Here is a 19992-nt window from a genome sequence, read left to right on the forward strand (position 1 = left end):
GACCGCCATTGAACATGAACTCTTTCATTCTTTGATTGGTTTTGATTTCTTAATAAAGATTTATGCAACTCTTGTGCTGCACGAGAAATAAGCAGTTTTCATCAAGAAGAGATGCTTTTCTCCTGTTCTCAGAAAGTTTATAGAATTGCATAAAAATCAATATCATTTTTATTTTTACTTAAAACCCACTGCACCTTGTCTGAATGAATTCAAGAAAAAAGGTCATAGTTCCTTAAATTACAATAATCAGATTGGTAATCTGTTACAGAATTACCTGCAGGGAATCAGCTTTGGCCTGTGCAACTCATTGGCATGCTCAAGGGAGGGTGGAAGCTAAAGAAACAGGAATCCTATCTTGCATTCTAGTCTGTTTACCTAAGATAACATCTAGGAGTGCAGAATTTGGACTGTTCCTAGACTTGGGAATGTTTTTAAATCCAAATGCTGACAGGAATGTGGTTGTGTTTTTCTCCTGTTTAAGTTTTCTATATTTTTCTTGAGTTTCTTTGTCTGAATCTTTGTGGGGTTTACTTGGAAACACCACAGGAAAATTATTTGCTCTCACAGAATTAGATGAGATTATGTCTCTCAGTTTCTCATTCATATATTGAGCTAAGAGTAAAGTCACTGCTTTAATGTAAGAAAAATAAGAACAAAATATTTCTGTAAATAAAAATAAAATTAAATGTATAAGGCACATAACCCCTCCAGTATAGCAACTGATTTTTAGTCATTCTTAGTCTACCTTCTACCTCCAGCCCACATCCCCTGAATATTTGTGCAGAGGCACACAGGAGTGCACACACTCACCTACACATCTGCCACAAATTTAGCATCCATGCTTGAAGAAAAATGGACTCAATATTCTTTTTGGAATGAATGGATGAGGAAAGTAATTTTAAACATAGTGCATGGGTACAAATTGCTTTCAGTCATATAAATCAATCAGTTGGCAGAATAAGGGGAAACTCAACAGGTTGAAATTGTTATTTTAATAGATCTAATTCAGAATCAACAGATCTGGTTGAAAATATTTCATCTACTATGTACGACTCCCCAAAGAGTCACTTCATTTTTTTTCTAAACTCTGGCAATTACTTTCCTCCAGTGTTTGCACTTTTGTATCCATAGTCCTTCCTTACTTGACAACCCCCCCGCCACTGCACCACCACATTATAGGGCCTATTGTAGGATTCAAAGCCTAAAAGTGTACACTAGGAAGGAAATAATTATTGCTAAGTTGATTAGATATATAATATATTTAATTTATGCATCAAATAATCACATGTTATTTTGTGTGATTAACTTTTTATCAATTATGGGTATATTGGAAGTTAAAATGTAAGTAATCTTAGATAGGAAGATATATGAGAATTTATGCTTACCATAAAAAAAGGTAAGAGAAACAGAAAATACAGGATATACTTTTTCTCCATCATTAAAGCCGAAATGAACTATGTGATGTAATATAAATCAAACTGCAATAGAAAATAAAAGAAATATAATTTATCAACATTTATGAAATATACATGGCTCTCAGTGGAAAATATCTTTTAAAACCACACAATAGTTTTGCTTCAAGGATTCAATTAAGAGTCTTACATATTACAAATGTTAAGAGCATTATGGCTTAAAGTAGTAAAGAGCTTAATTAAATACATTTTAATTTAATTAGTTTACAAACAGGAAAGCCTATTATAGATATATTTTTAAGTAACTAGAAACATCTTACATTTTACCAAAATTGGTATTAAATGGCTAAAGTATCAAAATTAAGTTTCACAAGAACAAAGAAATACAAGTTTTGATAGCATATTTTACTATAAAACTTACCTTTACTTCCTAAAATATTAATCTCATTTTAAACTTTATAACTCTTCAACAATTTAAGGGAGAAAACTGTATTTAGGCCAATTTCTTGAGAAAGAAAATCTATGTGTCATTAAAAATGGCCTTATAAATTAATTTTTCTTCACTGCGGCATTTAATTTTTTTAATCAAGAAATAAAAGATTCCCTAAGTCTTTAATTATTTACTTATTATTAAAGTAAGATTACAGAAGATGGAGAATACCAAATAAAAGTATTTCTATTAAGTATCAATTCCCTGTTGACTTAATTCTAAGAGTTAAACATTGTGGGGGTAAATTATGCAATGCTTACTCCCTATAAGGTCCATGAGCAACCTACTCTGGTATGACTTTTATGAAATATAAGTTACCATGATATAGTCATAAAATGTAATTTTTATTTAACTGAATGTATAGAAAATGTTTTTCAAGGGAGATTAAGAAAATTTTAACCAATAGATACTTGCCAGTGAATTATGAACTTAGGTTTAATCTTATTAGGAAGTGTGTCACGATTTTTATTATAGGGTGAATGTTAGAGTAAAAATTATTAAAATGTTTTCTATGTTTTACTTATTTTTATTATCATATGCAAGAACACCATTGAGTAGCAATGAGAGCCGTTGCTTGTCCTCATCAATGACTTACCTAGAAAAAGCTTTTCTTTTTAAATGTAGCAATCTTCCAAATAGTATTTTCTCTTCTAACAGGTATTTTGAGCTTTTATTTTTAGTTGATCTTAAGGAAAATACAACCAAAAAATATGAAAAATTGCATTAATTTTAGATACAAAAATCATCTAACAGAAGAAAAATAATTAATCAGTGTTTTGCTGTTCAGTAATTAATGAGTTGATATTTTAGTTTTTATTACATTGTACCATGAGAAGAATCTAATTTTCCAATACTTACATGCACAATTGTCTCCAGACTCAAATCACATTTTCTCTTGGATCAGAATCAACATTGTCTCGAAGAATTTCTTAAATACAAAGGTCAAGACCTGAAATATTGATTGATATAATTTAATACTATTTAAATGAGCCAAAATCATTTCAAATTTTCAAAGACTATATCACTATTAAAATGATACTTTTATTAATATATTCTAATTTTTAAGTTATTTTGCTTATATTTGTTTTGTCACATATATTTGTTATTTTCTATTATATGGAGAAACATCAATTTTCATTTATCCAGAATGGTATTGAGCAATTAAGTGAATATTTTACTTATGTAAATTTCAAAGAACTAGAATATAATAAAAACTCTTTTCAATTAAACTATAAACTTCCTTTGAATTATTTTATTTAGTATTTATTGGAATATTTTATCAGTCTTAGTTACTTATATCTATTTTCCTAGCTGGCGTGGTTTCTCAAAACCAGAAACTATATATAATTGATCTTTGTATGCTTCATGTCATTTAGTTAATTTACATTTGCTGTATAAATTAATGAATAAATGAATAAAAAATGAAATAATAAAGTACTTAAGGATTTTAAGCTAACAACAAGGAACACTAATCATAACTATTCATTAACTATAATTTCTTCTGTTAGAAGATATTAGATAGTGTGTGAATCTATACTGACATTGGAAATTGAGAAAAAAGTTCTTATATCAGCATGTTTATCTTAATACCAAATAAGATCCTTTACTCAGTTTTTGAGTTCTGTAGTTTGAATATTGAATAAATAGTAGTTTACTGTCTTTGGAAGTCATATAGCTTAAGCCAATTTTAAAACATTCATAGCTCACATTTTTATATATTAAATATATATAAGACAGAAATACACAAATGAGAATGTAAGGAAATATTATTTTACTAGGAAATCAAGTTTTTATTAAACAATGCTTTGATATTTTACATGAGTCATGATTAAATTACCTTCAGTGTGTACATGGCCTCAAAAATTGAAGAGGAAAGTACCTCAAAAACTTGTCAGAATTTTCCTATATCCAACATATTTGAAAAATATTTCACTCAACACTACAGGTTATTTTTGTCATTTATCTAATGGGTTTCAAAGTCAGAGTTCCAAAACGTATCTTAGGGAAATATATCTTAGTGTTCAATTGATCATTCTGGTACCAATAATTTAAGAAGACTTTATTCAACTCAAGAAATATTTATCAATGCAAGTAATTTCACGTTTATAGCTTTCTTTTTTTCACCCTATTCCCTAGTGATCTGGAAAATGTGCTACCAGGAACAAGATTGTATTTTGCACTGTGCAAATTCAAAGCACTCCTAACTAAGGGGGCAGGTTTATGACCCCCGGTTTTATCAAGGATACAACAGCAAGTTTGGGTGGCAGTCTTTCAAAAACATGGTGGATAACTGTATTCTTCACTAGGTCTGGCAGTATTCATTTTATGTGGTGATCCATTTCACTTGAGGAAATCTACTCTGCAAAGGACTTAGCAAATTTCCCTGCCAGCAGACACATGTGGTGAGTGGTGGTTATAGAAAAATTACTTCTTTCACCAAGAGTTCCGTAGGTCAATAATGAATGGATCATGCCTGAGCATATAGATAATGCCATTGCAGATACATCTGAAGGTCATTTTAGATTGATTCTCATGCTGGTAGGTTTAATGACATCATTATTATCAGGGGTATGTTTAATTTTACTCCTTGGTTTATCTCATTGGTTCTTTGTTGCCTGGTCAAATATTGTAGTTCCCATTCAATTTTGAGGAGAGATCAAGGACTTAATTAGAGGAGGTCAAGTTAAATGAGTCTGGCAGTGGATTTTTCCATGTGAGCTTAGGTTTGTTTAATGTGAAAGACTTCTTCAAAATTGAGAAATTTCTCATTTAAACTTTTAAGTAAATCTGTAATCACAATGATACTAGTGGTAGCTATTCATATTTTCTCTTTCTCATGGATCCTATAGATGCTGTTTTATATTTTTACTCCTCAAAATTAAACAAAGTGGCAGATTTGGTTCTAGTACTAGAAACAAAATAACTTTTTTTACTGTACACATGAAATAAAAAATAGCTTATTTCTAGATAGTCTTTAGGCTTCTTGCCCAAAGAATCATCAAAATAAAATTTAAATGATTTATTTTATCACAAGAAGAACTTTGACTTAAAACCTCAAATAACTTTTGAAATATATCTTCCTAGTTACTCAAGGCTTTATGTAGCATCATTCTCAGTCCATCTTAACATCTCAATAGATCTGCAACACAAGATATTTCTAAATTTCTTTTTATAGTTCTACATTTCCAAATCCACAAATTTTAATCAATCTTCTTGGCTTATTTCAGTGTAAAAACATGTTTTATTCTACATAAACATTATAAATCAGTGTGACTTAAGCAACACTAATTTACCAGAACACAAAAACATCCAGTGTCTTTCAAACCTACTTATTTCTCAAATTTTTGTTATACCTATATACACTTTCCAATTTTTTAATAATAATTCTTATTTTGTGGTGAGTTACCTAACCCTAATATTAAAAACGTATGTTCACTACAAGATTAAGAAAAAAACCCATGGCGTTCCCATCATGGTTCAGCAGTAATGAAGCTGACTAGTATCTATAAGATATGGGTTCAACCCCTGGCCTTGCTCACTGGGTTAAGGATCAGGTGTTGCCCTGAACTGTGTAATAGGTCACAGAGGCAACTAGGATCCTGTGTTGCTGTGGCTATGGCTGAGGCCAACAGCTGCAGCTCCAATTTGACCCCTAGCCTGGGAACTTCCATATGTCATGGGGTGCGGGCCTAAGAAGACAAAAATGAAAAAAACCCAACTTTCATCTTTCACTTTTCCATTTCCAAAATATCTTAGATTTTCACAGGTTCTAAGCCATATTCTCTCCTGTTTATTCATTCAGTCACTGTAAAGTTGGCTAACAAAAGCATTTCCCACACATCTAATTTGCCATTAAGTATCCTGAACCTTTGCGTGAGCAAAGTGAGGTCATTTCCCATCTAGTACATGCCTTTCTTTATGGTATATTAAACAAATGGAACAGCTTGTACCATTGTCAAGTAAAGGGCTTGACAACTCAGACTTGCCATTCTGCTAAGTTATCAAAATCAAAAGCACATGCATTATCTCACTTTCAAACACTTTAAAATGTGGTTTAGACTAAGAAATTCTTGAAATTCAATAAGCCATTCTTATACTATTTGTTGAGCATCTACTTTTACGTAGTTGTGCTGGGCAACAGAAGAGAACAAAAGATTTCTGCCCTCAGTGTAAAGAGTTATCACGTTAGAGAGCACTAATCTTGTGTTGATTTTTGAGACTTAGTTCAATACTTTTACACTTAGTACATAAGAGTCATTCATAAGGTTCTAAACAGGGATGATGTCATAACTTATAGACAGGAAGCTAGTGCTGGGCTTCAGTCAATAAAATGTCAGTCAGTGACCCTGAGGAAGTTACATACCTTCCACTGTGTTTCATTTGTAAAACAAAGGATAAATTTAAGGTTTGAGTAAGAGTTCAAAATTTATATTTAAAAAAACAATGGTTAATATAAGAACAATTTTTTTTTTTCAAAGTAACCCCAATCCCAAATATCCTTGAAACCAAGTCATTCCTGACACTGTTTTTTCTGGCTCAGGAAGATTTTCCCTAGGTCTCCTACCATCAATTGTCCAAAGAAGTTTGAATTTGAATCTAACACAGTGAAAAGTGGACCATTTGGCTCAATGCTTTTTCTTTTGTTACATAGGGATTCAGGGAAAAGATATTAGGGCCAAAAAAAATTATATTTTGATTTCATATCCTTATATATTTCTTCTTTCTAGAGTCATTTTTACTTTTAAACGGCCATTTGGAAAAAGTCTAGTTCTTTCTTCACCACTGCAGAAAATTGAAATGAGAAAAGCAAACATACTTCTTCATAAGTCCCCTTGCCAGACTTCTCCAAATGGAACCTGATCAGTTCATCTAGGCCAAGCTAAACTTATTACCGTCATCATTGGAGTAGCCTTAATGCTCTTAAGACCAAAAACCAACAATTTCTGAAATTTGGCTACATTAAGTTTTTATCACTTTTGCATTTAATAGAAAATGATGTAGGCAAAAAATTTTAAATTATAGAGCGCCATAAATTACAGGGCATGTTAAGAAATGATTCAGCAATAAACTCAAGTTAATCAGTGAGAGAGTAAGAAACATTATTATATTTAATTCATCAAAATTCTATGAGTTATTTGGTATATAAAAGCTCATCTAATAGCCCACTTTAAAAAGTCAATAAAGCTGCTCATAAAAACCTCTATAAAGTATTTATTTTTGAAAAGACCCCTTAGTTTAATAATAACTATTCAATTCACATGCTAAAAAAACATATATTGTAAATACTGTCCTATTGACTAATACAGTTTTCCTTTTTCAGAAAGTTATTGAAATAAATAAACATCCAACTGATATTTAGAATTAGCAAAATAGAGGGATGATGTGTGATATTAGTTATAAGAAGAGGCAGTGTTTTTACTGGTTGCAAATATGAATTAGACTTCCTGATTTTAAAACCTAACTCAACCTCACACTTGCAAGTTAAACAACTTCTGTAAGAATAATTTTCTCATTTGCAAAACAGTTTCTAAGCTGGAAAGTACTGTGAAAATAAAATGAGAATATACATGAGTTTTATAAAATTCAGTAAACTTTAGTTATTAGTATCATGTTTCATTACAATTTTTAGAAATACATGTAACCTGATACATATTTTATTTGTCACAATTGCTATAGCATTAAAAGTGAAAATCCTACATTTCAAGGTGATTGTCATAAGCATCTTGAGTTTTTTTTTCTGTTGATTATTTTTTATTCTGTCATTTAAGTCAGTTATGAAAATATTAAATTGAGTGGTAACAGCATATTCCCAAATACGATGTCCATCTAGTTAATGTCCATCTGTATATTTCTTAACACTGAGCTTATGAAAACTAAAGCTCTAGCAAATTGTATATATTGTAATCAAATAGTCACATCTTAAATAATATAACATGCTAATCTAATTAAAAACAAGATATTAAACCTCTCAAATTTAACTTTAATTTTAGGTTGACTGTAACAGCATTTACTAACACTGTATTGGAACCAAAAAGAAAAAATATTGACTCTATGCTTACTTGCTTATCTAATGAACATTCCAGCTTGAATAGCTGAATAGCCATTACAGAGAGATAATATTGTGATTAAATTAGGACTTCATTTTGCACTCTGAAGTACTTACTCACGGGAATAATTTTCCCATTGTGGGAATAATTAGCCATTTCCGGTGATTTTGATCACCCTCTTTTTATTTGAAAGAGGCGGTTGGCCAGAGAGCAGCCCAATTACTAAAAGGTGGAAGGGAACCTGAAAAAAATGCTTTGTACTTGATGGAACACTCTCCCTCCAGGAGATCTAATGTGGAAAGAATTGCTTGTCCAAGAGTATAGAAACAAAACATGTATTTCCAGCTCTTTGGACTAAGAATTTTATACTTATTTCCCTTCCATAAAGTCAGGAGGCAAGTTCTATGTGAAAATGTTTTCTTCCTCAGACAATAAAAATCAGAAAATGTATAATTTTGCTGGAATTTTAATTTAAATTAACATATTAGTCCTTCAACAACATCGTAATTTTTTTGTCATTCAGAATTTTTAATCTTTCTCAAAAAAAATTTATACAGCAAGGACTAGCATATCTTAGCACTTAGAAAGCACAGGAACTCTGTTGATACTGTCCTTCCAACACTTTTTCTTTCTTTCCCTGATAAAATGAACCTCTCTTTCTAATAGAAAATCTGTTCCCTCTGATTCAAGTGAGGTTGCACCCCTGGTCACTAAGGTAGGAAGTGACTAAAAACTGGTCAGATTAGCATAATCCTCTGATTTAGGTTGATTTAGGCATGGAAATGTGGTCCAAGTTACACTGTCAGAATTCTGCCCTCAGCATTTCTCTTAATGTTGCTGGGAAGGTTTTCTGTTTCTGTAGGGATTGCAAATCAAGTAGAGAATGTTGGCCTATCCTCATGCATCCTTCCAATTAAAGGGAGAAAACCTATTCTAAAAGTAAAGCCAAGCAGAGGCAATTAGCTGAGCTGGGGATTGGTATAGACTCCCATGACATTATTAGAACCCTTACATCTGACTGTATCTGAAATCAGCTACAATGATGAACTTCCTCTTCAATGTAAACATTTATCTTGCAACCAACACATTTCTAACTAACATCTTGATAAATGCTAGTAAGGTGGAAAGATTACTAAGAATATTCCATTTTGAATTCTGCCTAGCTTTAAGAGCTTAAAGATTCTTAGGTTAATCACATTGCAAGCCCCTTAGTTTCCTGAGCTTTAAATGAGATGGCTTCAGATTCTCTTCTATATTGTAATTGAAATATCTACATATTATTTTCTTTTTCATCAAAGCAAGACATCATTATTCATTCCCAAAGCATATTCCAAGCCCAGCCAATAGGAGTCCATAAACTAACTTTCCCCCCAATATATTTATCTACGAAGTGGTTTTTCTAAAGGTGAAATAGGCTTAACATTATATACCCTTGGATAATAAACAATTAATTTATGCCTATGACAAGATATTTACAGCTAGCTCAAAAAGCAAACACAACTTTTAGATGAAAACAAATGAATAAATCTTTGTGACCTTAGAGGTAATTTTTTTAGATATTATAACAAAAGTATATATATGACCAAAAAAAAAAAAAAAGATAAATTGGGCTACAATAAAATTAGAGACTTTCACGCAATAAATGACATCATCAAGAAAATGAAGAAGCAACTCAGAGAATGGAAAAAAATGATTTGCAAATCACATAGTCCATAAAGGACTTATATCTAGACTACAAAAATAATTTTTATTACTGGATAATAAAAATACAATCCAATTAAAACGGGCAAAATGTCTGAACAGACATTTTTCCAAAGAGATATATGAATCACTAATAAGCATATTGAAAAAAATGTTCAACATCACTAGTCATAATGAAATATAATTCAAAACCGCAATAAGTTATGAGTTCGTACACACCAGGTTAGCTGTAATGAAAAGACAATAACAAGTATAGGAAAGGATGTGAATAAATTGTATAACACTTGTACATTGCTGGTGGGAATGCAAAGTGGTGTAGCTGCTTTGGAAAACAGTTTTAACAGTTTTTCAAAGTGCTAAATATAGAGTTACCATATAACCAGCAATGTTACTGTAGGTATTTACCTAAGAGAAATGAAAACACATGTCCAAAAAAACATTTGTACCTGAATGTTCCTAACAGCTTTATTTTTAATAGCCAAAAAGTGGAAACAACTCATATGTCTATCAATTGATGAATGGATAAACAAAATGTGGTATAACCCGCAAATGATATATTATTTGACAATAAAGAGAAAGGCATATGTGTGCAAACTACAACATGGATAAATCTTGTCAATAGTAAGCTAGGTAAAAGAACATAGCCACAAAAAGATGCATATTATATGACTTCTCTTTTATGAAATGTCTAGAATGGTAAATCTATAGAGACAGAGACCATATTAGTGATTGCTTGAGTCTAGGGGAGAGTGATGAAGGGGAGTGATTGCTAGTGACCACAAGGATCCTTTGTAGGGTGATGAAAATAGTCTAAAATTAGATCATGGTGATAGTTGCACAACCCTGTGAATATACTAAAGCCGTTACATGATACACTTTAAATTAAGGAGTTCCCGTCGTGGCGCAGTGGTTAACGAATCCGACTAGGAACCATGAGGTTGCGGGTTCGGTCCCTGCCCTTGCTCAGTGGGTTAACGATCCGGCGTTGCCGTGAGCTGTGGTGTAGGCTGCAGACGCGGCTCGGATCCCGTGTTGCTGTGGCTCTGGCGTAGGCCGGTGGCTACAGCTCCGATTCAACCCCTAGCCTGGGAACCTCCATATGCCGCGGGAGCGGCCCAAGAAATAGCAACAACAACAACAACAAAAAGACAAAAAAAAAAATAAAATTAAATTAAATTAATAGGCTGTGTGGTATATAATTTATTACTTAATAAAGCTATTTTTAAAAGTAAATGGAAAAAAAAGTTATGTGTATCTAAAGGAGGATATATAGCTAAGAAGAATATCTAGACTCCTTTCTCTCTTCTTTGTCAAGGGACAAATAATGTTCACATTGTAAAAGAAAATACATTGACCAAAAAAACCACACAAAAACATGTCTAGCTTACAGAGCATCTGTGGATGTATACTCTGAATTGTTCCTTCAGTTTGATGCATTATCTCATGTTCAACAACATTTAAAAAAAAATCAACTATAGGAGTTTCCAATGTGGGGCAGCGGAAACGAATCAGAATAGTAACCATGAGCAAGTGGATTCAATCCCTGGCCTCAACTCAGTGGGTGGAGGATCTGGTTTTGCCATGAAACTGTGGTGTAGGTCGCAGACATGGCTCAGATCCTGTGTTGCTGTGAGTGTGGCTGTGCCTGTAGCTCCGATTAGACCCCTAGCCTGGGAACCTCCATAGACCACTGGTGTGGCCCTAAAAAGAAAAAAAAAAAAAATCAACTCTATTTTAAACACTTAGAATTGTTTTGATTTCTAAGGATAATTATATTTTCCTTGAAATTTGCTTTCAACTCATAAACAAAAATTTTATATTTCCCTTGAGAAATAAATTTGTTTATAGAAAATAACATTATATATTACTGAAACAGCATATAGGAATATTAGCAAGAAAGAGAAGAGAAATTATTAAACTTTAATTCATTTTTGTACATTAACCCTGATTTAAAATCTTATACACTATTTCCTTCTATGAGGTTATTAATAGGTAATAGAAAGTGAAAGAATGATAGAAAAAAGAAATGAGAGAAGGAAGGAAAGAAGAAAGAGGGAGAGAGGAAGGAAAGAGAAAAATCAATGTGTGTATATCAGGTTAAAGGCTCACTTTAAAATTTACCCTATATTTCATTATTTTTATAAAGAATCAAACAGAATGTTGATAGTACTTAAATTTGTTCTTTTATACATTTTTTTCTAACAATGATTAAACATAATTCCATCTTAGTATTTTTCAGTATACTTATTTTTTCATTCATTCAACCATTTATTTAGAACCCAATATATTTCAAAAGCTATGTTAAGTTCTGGGGATCCAGAAATGCTATAATTTTTTATTTCAGAGATAGTAAAAAAATTTGTAGGGGGACATGTAGATAATAAAGTATTATAAGTAGTCAATAAATAATTTTTAGTGTCTGTAGATAATAAAGTATTATAGGTAGTCAATAAATAATTTTTAGTGTTGATCAGATATGTAGATAATAAAGTATTATAGGTAGTCAATAAGTAATTTTTAGTGTCTGATCAGATACAATGATTCATTTTACATGGGAGTGTGTGTGTGTGTGTGTGTGTGTTTAGAGAGAGAATATGAAACTTAAGTGAAGTTTTAAAAAAATCAGTACTTTGGCAGTATCAGGTGCTGGAAAGATGCAAGTATCTAAGAGATAAGACTGTCTAGAAAGACAGGGAAGCAAATTAAACATGGTATCTTCTATCATATTGTGGATTTTGACTTCATTCTCTAGGCTAGAGACTTTTCATCTCCATGTCCACTCTGATTTGCTGGTGGTAGCAGACAGCACTGTTGCACTAAGCAGTGACAGCTGAGTCTAGACTCAGCGAGCATCCCTCATGTATCAGTGATGTCTGCCATGGCATCATCCTAAGAAAGAATGACATGTATTCCAAAGATTTGCTAATCCAGCTGCAAAATAATAATAATAATAATAATAATAATAATAATAATGGTAGGGGAATTAAGCAGTAGAGCACTCTGACAAGATTTTCATTTTACAAAGTAGGAGGATTTATTCAAAGATGACAACAAGCGCAGTAAGTACAGAGACAAGTCAGAATACTTCAGTGACTTCTAAGTCAGTGAAGCAAGAAAATAATCATGAAGGATGGAACTAAGATTAACAATAATGGGGATGGAAATGAATATTTAAAATTCAGAGATATTAAAAAGATTTAATCTATGAAGACATGAGAATTCAGTTGAATGTAATTAACCTAAATGAATTCCCCAAATTCTAAAATGAGCATTTGTGTTCCAATCAGTAATATGGGAGATAAAACAGATCAAAAGGGGTGGTGGGAAAATATCTGAGTACGGATCAGATATTTTGAGGAAGAAAGTGCCGAGAATGTCTAGATAGTTCTGGAAATCAATAAGGAAGAGCCTTGAAATAAAATGTTTACACTGGCAATCATATAATAGAACAGTAAACAGTGCCATTTTGTCCAAAAAGACTGTCTCTAATGGGAGGGGAGTAGACATTGAACTCTAAGAGATGTGTATAGAATCGAACTAGAGCACATTTCAAACCACTGGTGAAATTTAAGGAATCCAAAGGAAGCATGTGTGTTGATAGTGGATAGAAGTAGAGCTTTCTAGAGACAAGGAATCAGCAACACAAAGGTATAGGTTCTGAAAAGAGCAAGATTTATTTGAGTAAGGGTAAAGGTGCATTCCTGCAGGAATTTGAGATTCTTTGGGGGAATTAAATGGTGTAAACCTGGATATGTGACTTGAGACATTTCCTAGGCACCCACTCCCATGATATGTTCTACAAACTGCTCTAATGTTGCACATACCAAAGACAGCTTATTTTTAATTATTTAGTCCTGTGACTAAGTCTGGGTTGTAATTTAAAAATAGATTTTCCAGTGCAAAAGAAGTTGCACAGGAAGAAGCTCCTTGCTGAATTAAGCCATGCTGAAGTGAGAACTGCTGCTTGAGAACAACACGTTCCATGTGAAAAAAGATGGCAATTCCATTTCAGTAGGTCTAACCTTTACGGAGTGCTATTATCAACTCAATTGTATGTTTTTTCCTGTTTCACAAACATGTTCCCAAAAGACATTTAAAATAGCTTTCTTTCCTGCTAAATTGTTGTGCCAAGCACTTTTTCTGAATCTCAGCCTTAACCAGACCAGGATGTGTTAAAGAAAAAAATGCCCTGTCACGCTTGACATGGTGTTATAAGCCTAAACAACAACAGTATAACATTTTCCTAACCTGACTGCCCCCATCCCCCAGTCTCACTGTATCTTAAAACAGTGCATTTTCATGAAAATGCAAAATACCCTGAAAAAACAACTGCAGAGGCAGTTTACCCAAAAAGTCACCTTTTTAAATCAAGTGAAAAAATATATCTACCAAAGAAGGAATTTTTTTTCCTAATAAAGAGAAATAAAATCACTACAGAAAAATCAATGTTTGTTTTATAAAAGTTAAAGTAACCAAAAGGAAAATAAATTAATCATATGAAATGGTCCCTCAGTACCAAGCAGAGTAGGTTTTTTTTTTTTTTTTTCCTCTTTTGGAGGAAAGAAAACAATCACAACATCCTGAAATCTGTCTTGGTCACTTCAAAATAAATCCCATGCATTGTTGGTGCATGTTTGTCAAACGGCGACTCAGGTTGTATGACTATGCCTGTCTTTCCAGAGAAAAGTGTTTTCCCACCCAAAGTCTTTCTGAAGAGTAGTAACAATAGCAGTCTCAGAATTAAAAAAGAGAGAGAGAGAGAGAGAGATATGTGGGGGAGGGAGAAGAGGAGGAAGAAGAAGAAAGTAAATGAAAGATAAACACAGCCTGATGGTGTGTTTGGTGGCGGCTGTGGCTGGATAACTCACATGCGGCTTTCTGCGACAGGCATCGAATACATCTATCTGAACAGTATGCTACTTTTGGCAGCGGATAACAACTTTTTAAAAATAACAGCAGGGAACTTGTATTGGAGGGGAGAAAAGAGGAAACTGGTAGAAAGCAAGATGTAGGACAGAGAGCACAAGTTTTTACATCAATGGACTCTGTTTTCAGATACCAGCTGTGGTACTAACTGGAAATGTAGGCAGAAGCCTAGCCTGCAACCTTTACCTGTGTTTCTGTAGTTCTCAGATGGGCATAAGACCTCTATCTTAAGTGTACTGTGGGGGTTAAATATAATAACCCAGATAATCACCTGCTGCTATCTGGAAAGTGATAAGTATCAAAGAAGTAATGGTCTCCCCCCTACAGTAGAAGGGAATGCCTCAATTTGCTTTAATTGGTCCCAGTGACAAAACTTGCAGTTTGGTGTAAAATTACATGTAAATATTTAACAGTGCCAGTTCTCTCAGCTTTCTGTAAAGGAGGAGATTATTAGCCATCAAAGGATTAACATATCCAAAGGGGAGTGGCAATGGGCACTATATCTAAAATCATTTTGTTTTCTTATCAAAACTACTTTGCTCTGTACATAACACTGCTAACCCTTGCTCTGATAGGAGGTGCCATTTCATATATATCAGGCCTTTCTTCTAATAATGGTAATAAACACTGGCACTCAAATCTCTTTTTCTCTTTCTTTTTTTTGCCACACCCACCGCATGTGGAAATTCCCAGGCCAAGGACTGAACCCGCACCACAGCAATGACCCAGGCCACAGAAGTGACAATGCCAGATCCTTAACCAGCTAGGCCACCAGGGAACTCCTCAAATCTCTTCTTTAGATCCCCAGAACAATATTATCAAGAAGGTAAAATCTTTTACGCTTCGTTACAAACATATACCTTATAAAGATTTCTACATCTGCATTATCAACTGTCGTTTTTTATTTTCTTAATTCCTGGATGGAAAAAACAAAAGCAAAACAGTAAAATCGAAGTTATTAGATAGAGTATATGGAAATAGCAGGGAGCTATTAGGCGGAGATAATATGGTACAAAGATATAAAATGTAAATAGCTTAAGGAGAAAGAAAGAAAAGCTTGCAGCAGTTCTTAGTCAAGTTTATTTTGTTTAAAACAATTAACATTTAATACATATATAGATATACATAATACAAAACAAATAATTTATAATTAAGTAGAAAGTATTTATGTTTTAAATTATAAATGCTGCTTTTTAGTATAAAATAGAACAAATACAGAGGTACTAGCAACTGGGCTTTATCACTTCATTTTTACTGTTAAAACTTAATTCTGGACTACGTCACCACCATCCCCAGCCAGAAAAAAAATATATATATGTTAATATGTTTGTGGCAAAGAAACAGAAACAATAGTAGAGCAACTAAAATGATCTTTAAGCTCAAAAATAATTAATTCTGTAAAATTACATATATTTTGATTTAGCTCTTACCCTCTTATGAGTTACTTGTAAGAAACCATGTACTTTAAAAAATTGGAAATAAATATATTAAGTAATGAAGATGTTTTGAATATCCATTCATAATTCAAACACATTTTCTGATAAATATCTTCATCATGAAGAAAATCTTAGGAGGATTTTGCTTCTGCATGATTGCAGGTATAATTGATTTAAAAAAAAAAAAGGAGGAGGAGAAAAAGAGGAAAAGAAGAGGAAGTATTGAGGATCCTAACATTATTTGTTAGCCTCGTTGTGCATACCTACGGTCTTTTAAAATAATCATTGCTTATAACACTGAGATTGATATTTAAAATAAGCAACCAATAAGATTTGAAAAAAGATGTGGCTTGGTCCTTTTTTGCATTCTGTGTGTGTGTGTGTGAGAGAGAGAGAGAGGGGGAGACGGAGAGGGAGAGAAAGAGAGGGAAAGATCTAAAACTAGAAGACAGAAGAACAGGACTTCCTTATTTCCTACTCAGGGAAGGAGTGATGGAATCCACATCATTAAATATACACAGTAACTACTTAACTGGAAACTCTTTTAGTCAAATAATAGCAAAATTCTCCAAAAAAATAGAGCTATTTTGTGTAATAATGCTAATGATGCTTTATGAAGGAGCTAATGGAAGAGCTTTATGAAGGGCATATGGAAGTTCCCAGACTAGGGGTCCAATCGGAGCTGTAGCCACCGGCCTACACCAGAGCCACAGCAACATGGGATCTGAGCCACGTCTGCAACCTACGCCACAGCTCACGGCAACGCCAGATCCTTAACCCACTGAGGAAGGCCAGGGATCAAACCCGCAACCTCATGGGTCCTAGTTGAATTCGTTAACCACTGCACCACGATGGGAACTCCTCATCAATCTTTTAATGAATAAACAAATGAAATAAATATCCATCACAAAATATTTATCTGTACTCTGGTTTCTCTTCATATCATATAAATCTTTTGCTTTTTACTAAAGATCTCCGTGGAGAGGAACAGTTCTGAGTAAAAATCTTAAAAAAGGACAGAATGAACTTCTTTGCAGAGCAGATACTGACTCACAGACTTTGAAAAACTTATGGTCTCCAAAGGAGACAGTTTGGGGGGTGGGGGGATGTGCTGGGATTGTGGGATGGAAATTCTATAAAATTGGATTGTGATGATCATTATACAACTATAAATGTAATAAATTCATTGAGTAATAAAAAACAAAATATTTGTCTGTAGTTACAGTAATTAACTTTTTTTAATAATTTACGAAGACTGATCACAGCAAAGTTCATGTGTAGGAAGTGTGAATGCAGTTAAGATGGTTTGTTTCATCCTTTTGTCAAATATGGAAAAGTTTTCTCATACTTTTGAAGAAAATTTTAAAAAGTTGGTGGGTGGGAGTTCCCTTCGTGGCGCAGTGGTTAACGAATCTGACTAGGAACCATGAGGTTGCGGGTTCGATCCCTGCCTTTGCTCAGTGGGTTAACGATCCGGCGTTGCCCTGAGCTGTGGTGTAGGCCGCAGACGCGGCTCGGATCCTGCGTTGCTGTGGCTCTGGCATAGGCTGGCAGCTACAGCTCCGATTCGACCCCTAGCTTGGAAACCTCCATATGCCGTGGGAGCGGCCCAAGAAATGGCAAAAAGACAAAAAGACAAAAAAAAAAAAAAAAAAAAAAAAAGTTGGTGGGTGATAATATCATGGCAATCAAAATGGGAAAGTTGTGAACATTTTCAAAAGAACTATTTCTTTTAATTCTAAACAATGCATATTTTAAACTTTAGTAGTTTGTTTTGCCTGTTAATCCTAGAAATTTGTGATGAACTTTATATTCCAAGAGAAAAAAATACGAACTTAAAAGTAAAAGAATGAGAACTCTTGGCAGAAGGTGAGAGCTGAGTGAGAGATAAATATATACTCCTCCATAGTAAAATTTTCTTTAGTGTTAAGCATGTATTTAGGTAAAATGTTGCCTTTTTAAAAATTCCAATAGCATCAGGTTGAGCACAAATAAACCCAGGGTTTTAATTTTGCCAAACCTGGGAATCACAAAGGAAAAGGAGTGAAGGCTGGTTCTAATAACAACAGATGTGACCTAAGGCTTCTTGTACGTAGTTTCTTAAGGTTACTAATAGTCCTACCTCTGTATGTTGTCTTGCTATCTGTCACTAAACAAGCTCTATATAATTTGAGCACTTCTCTTTGGTAGTATCAGTTTTTTTTAAATCTGTACAATAAGGGTATTGGACTAGATTCTTCAGTCCTTTTTTGTTCTTTATATTGTTCTGAAGGGAAAATATTAATTATTACATGTAAGACATATATATTAATGCAAATATATTAAATATTGAAGGCCGAACTAAAGTAAAATTTCCCCCATGAATTTATTTCAGATACACATGCAAAAAAAAATCTGTTTACAAAATAATGCTATTTTGATATTTATTTATATACTTAGAAAACTTACTTTGGGATTTTGTTTTTTAGCTATAGTGAGTTATTTTTCTTTTTTTCTTTCTCCTCCCAATGCCTTAATAAATAAGGTAACACTTTTAATAAGCACGACAGTATATTTTAAAGTTTATTTAAAACATTAATAAGAAATAGACTCTAGAAATAAAACTCAAAGATGTCTAATATAACATTATATTACATAATTATCTGTCTTTCTCTTAAAAAAGTAGGATGATACAGAAGCCCAAATACCTGCTAAAGGACATGAATGAATTTACTATAACCTTGCACTAGAATTTCTATTCTGTACAAATGAAAATTAAAAAAACTCCCTTCTGCAGCTGGTTTTGTTTTTGCTCACGTGATAATCTAGAACAGAGTTAAAATTTTATTATAATTCACATACAAATCCTCCTATCTCATAAAAGCTACCAAGAATATTTTAGTGAATTAAGTAATTTAATCACTGTATAGCTTAGTAAAATGATTATACTCCAGTGATAGCTAATGAATAGCTGACCAAGGGGAAAAAAAAAAAGACTTACAAATGCATCTTTTTTCTTTAATGTTTTTATTCTCTTTTCTCTTCCTTCATGATCTATATAGTTTGTAATTAAAACAACATTTTGTGGAAATATAGAACTTGTTTTCTCCTAAAAATTATGTAGCATTTACATTTTGAAAAAGGACAGATAAATTAATTCAGAGCACATAAAATATTTACAATTACTATTGGTTAAAGGTCTAAAGTCTTTTTCCTTCTTCCGTTTTGATATCCTCCCCAGTTTTCTCCCAGGACTGTAGCAGTCTCTGTGAGCTCTTTGTAAAAGGAATGTTTTACATGTGAATGCCTTTAATTGACTCTGTTTACCAAATAATGATGGATAATAGCCTTGAAATCCCTGGGAAAGTGTTTACAACTCTAAAGTCCTTTTTTTCCCCCTTCCCCTCCTTTGGATCAGCTTTTCAATTTATTTGTTTTGAGTTAAGAAATAACCTTAGTAGGGTGTCAGTATTTTCCTCTGGACCAACAAAGGAGATATTATTGTGATCTAAGCATCAGAGAGAGAGAGAGAGAGAGAGAGAGAGAGAGAGAGAGAGAGAGAGAGAGCGAGAGAGAGAGAGCGAGAGAGAGAGAGCATTCCAGATGGGGGAAGGAACCAGTGAAAAATTTTTTTTAAAGACGGGGAAGAAGCGTGAATATCAAATAGCCACAGTATTTACATCTCAGATTTTTTTTTTAACAGCCACACCCACAGCATTTGGAAGTTTCCGGCCAGGAATTGAACTGAGCTGCAGCTGTGACCTAGGCCACAGCTGCCACAGTACTATTCTTTAACCCACTGTGCCAAGCCAGGGACAGAACTGGGGCTGCCTCCAAAGCAACGTGAGCTTTTGCAGTCAGATTCTTAACCCACTGTCCCACAGTGGGAACAACTACCTCTCAGAATTTTTAATTTAAAGGGATTCAAACATTCATTCTACTTTCCTTGACATTGTGTATTATTATACATGATTACTGTCAATTGTTATATTTTAAAACTT

General features: G+C 33.2%; 1 protein-coding gene, 1 long non-coding RNA gene and 1 other non-coding gene across 19 annotated transcripts in view; 2 read left to right on the plus strand and 1 right to left on the minus strand.

Moving 5' to 3' along the window:
* Window positions 1–19992, plus strand: part of LOC106506297 (uncharacterized) — a 476882-nt gene that overhangs the window by 248569 nt on the left and 208321 nt on the right. The window lies entirely within an intron of this gene.
* The window catches only part of CALCRL (calcitonin receptor like receptor), a 98559-nt gene that overhangs the window by 44313 nt on the left and 34254 nt on the right, over window positions 1–19992 (minus strand). For 2 of the 3 annotated variants that reach the window (XM_005672015.4, XM_005672014.4), the window contains 3 exons: window positions 2761–2851; window positions 2498–2587; window positions 1386–1478 (listed from right to left, as the gene is read on the minus strand). In XM_005672015.4, the coding sequence (XP_005672072.1) occupies window positions 1386–1439 (54 nt within the window). In that variant the 5' untranslated portion in view covers window positions 1440–1478; window positions 2498–2587; window positions 2761–2851. 3 annotated transcript variants of the gene reach the window in all.
* LOC146396037 (U5 spliceosomal RNA) lies at window positions 16934–17045 on the plus strand. Its single transcript, XR_014830618.1, has one exon. It is a non-coding gene; the product is annotated as a U5 spliceosomal RNA (small nuclear RNA).

The sequence above is a fragment of the Sus scrofa genome, chromosome 15, assembly GCF_054392235.1.
Source record: "Sus scrofa isolate SSC_HxYL_T2T_F1_AM1 chromosome 15, Sscrofa_HxYL_maternal_Yorkshire_Landrace_v2.0, whole genome shotgun sequence".
NCBI classification, from domain to species: domain Eukaryota; kingdom Metazoa; phylum Chordata; class Mammalia; order Artiodactyla; family Suidae; genus Sus; species Sus scrofa.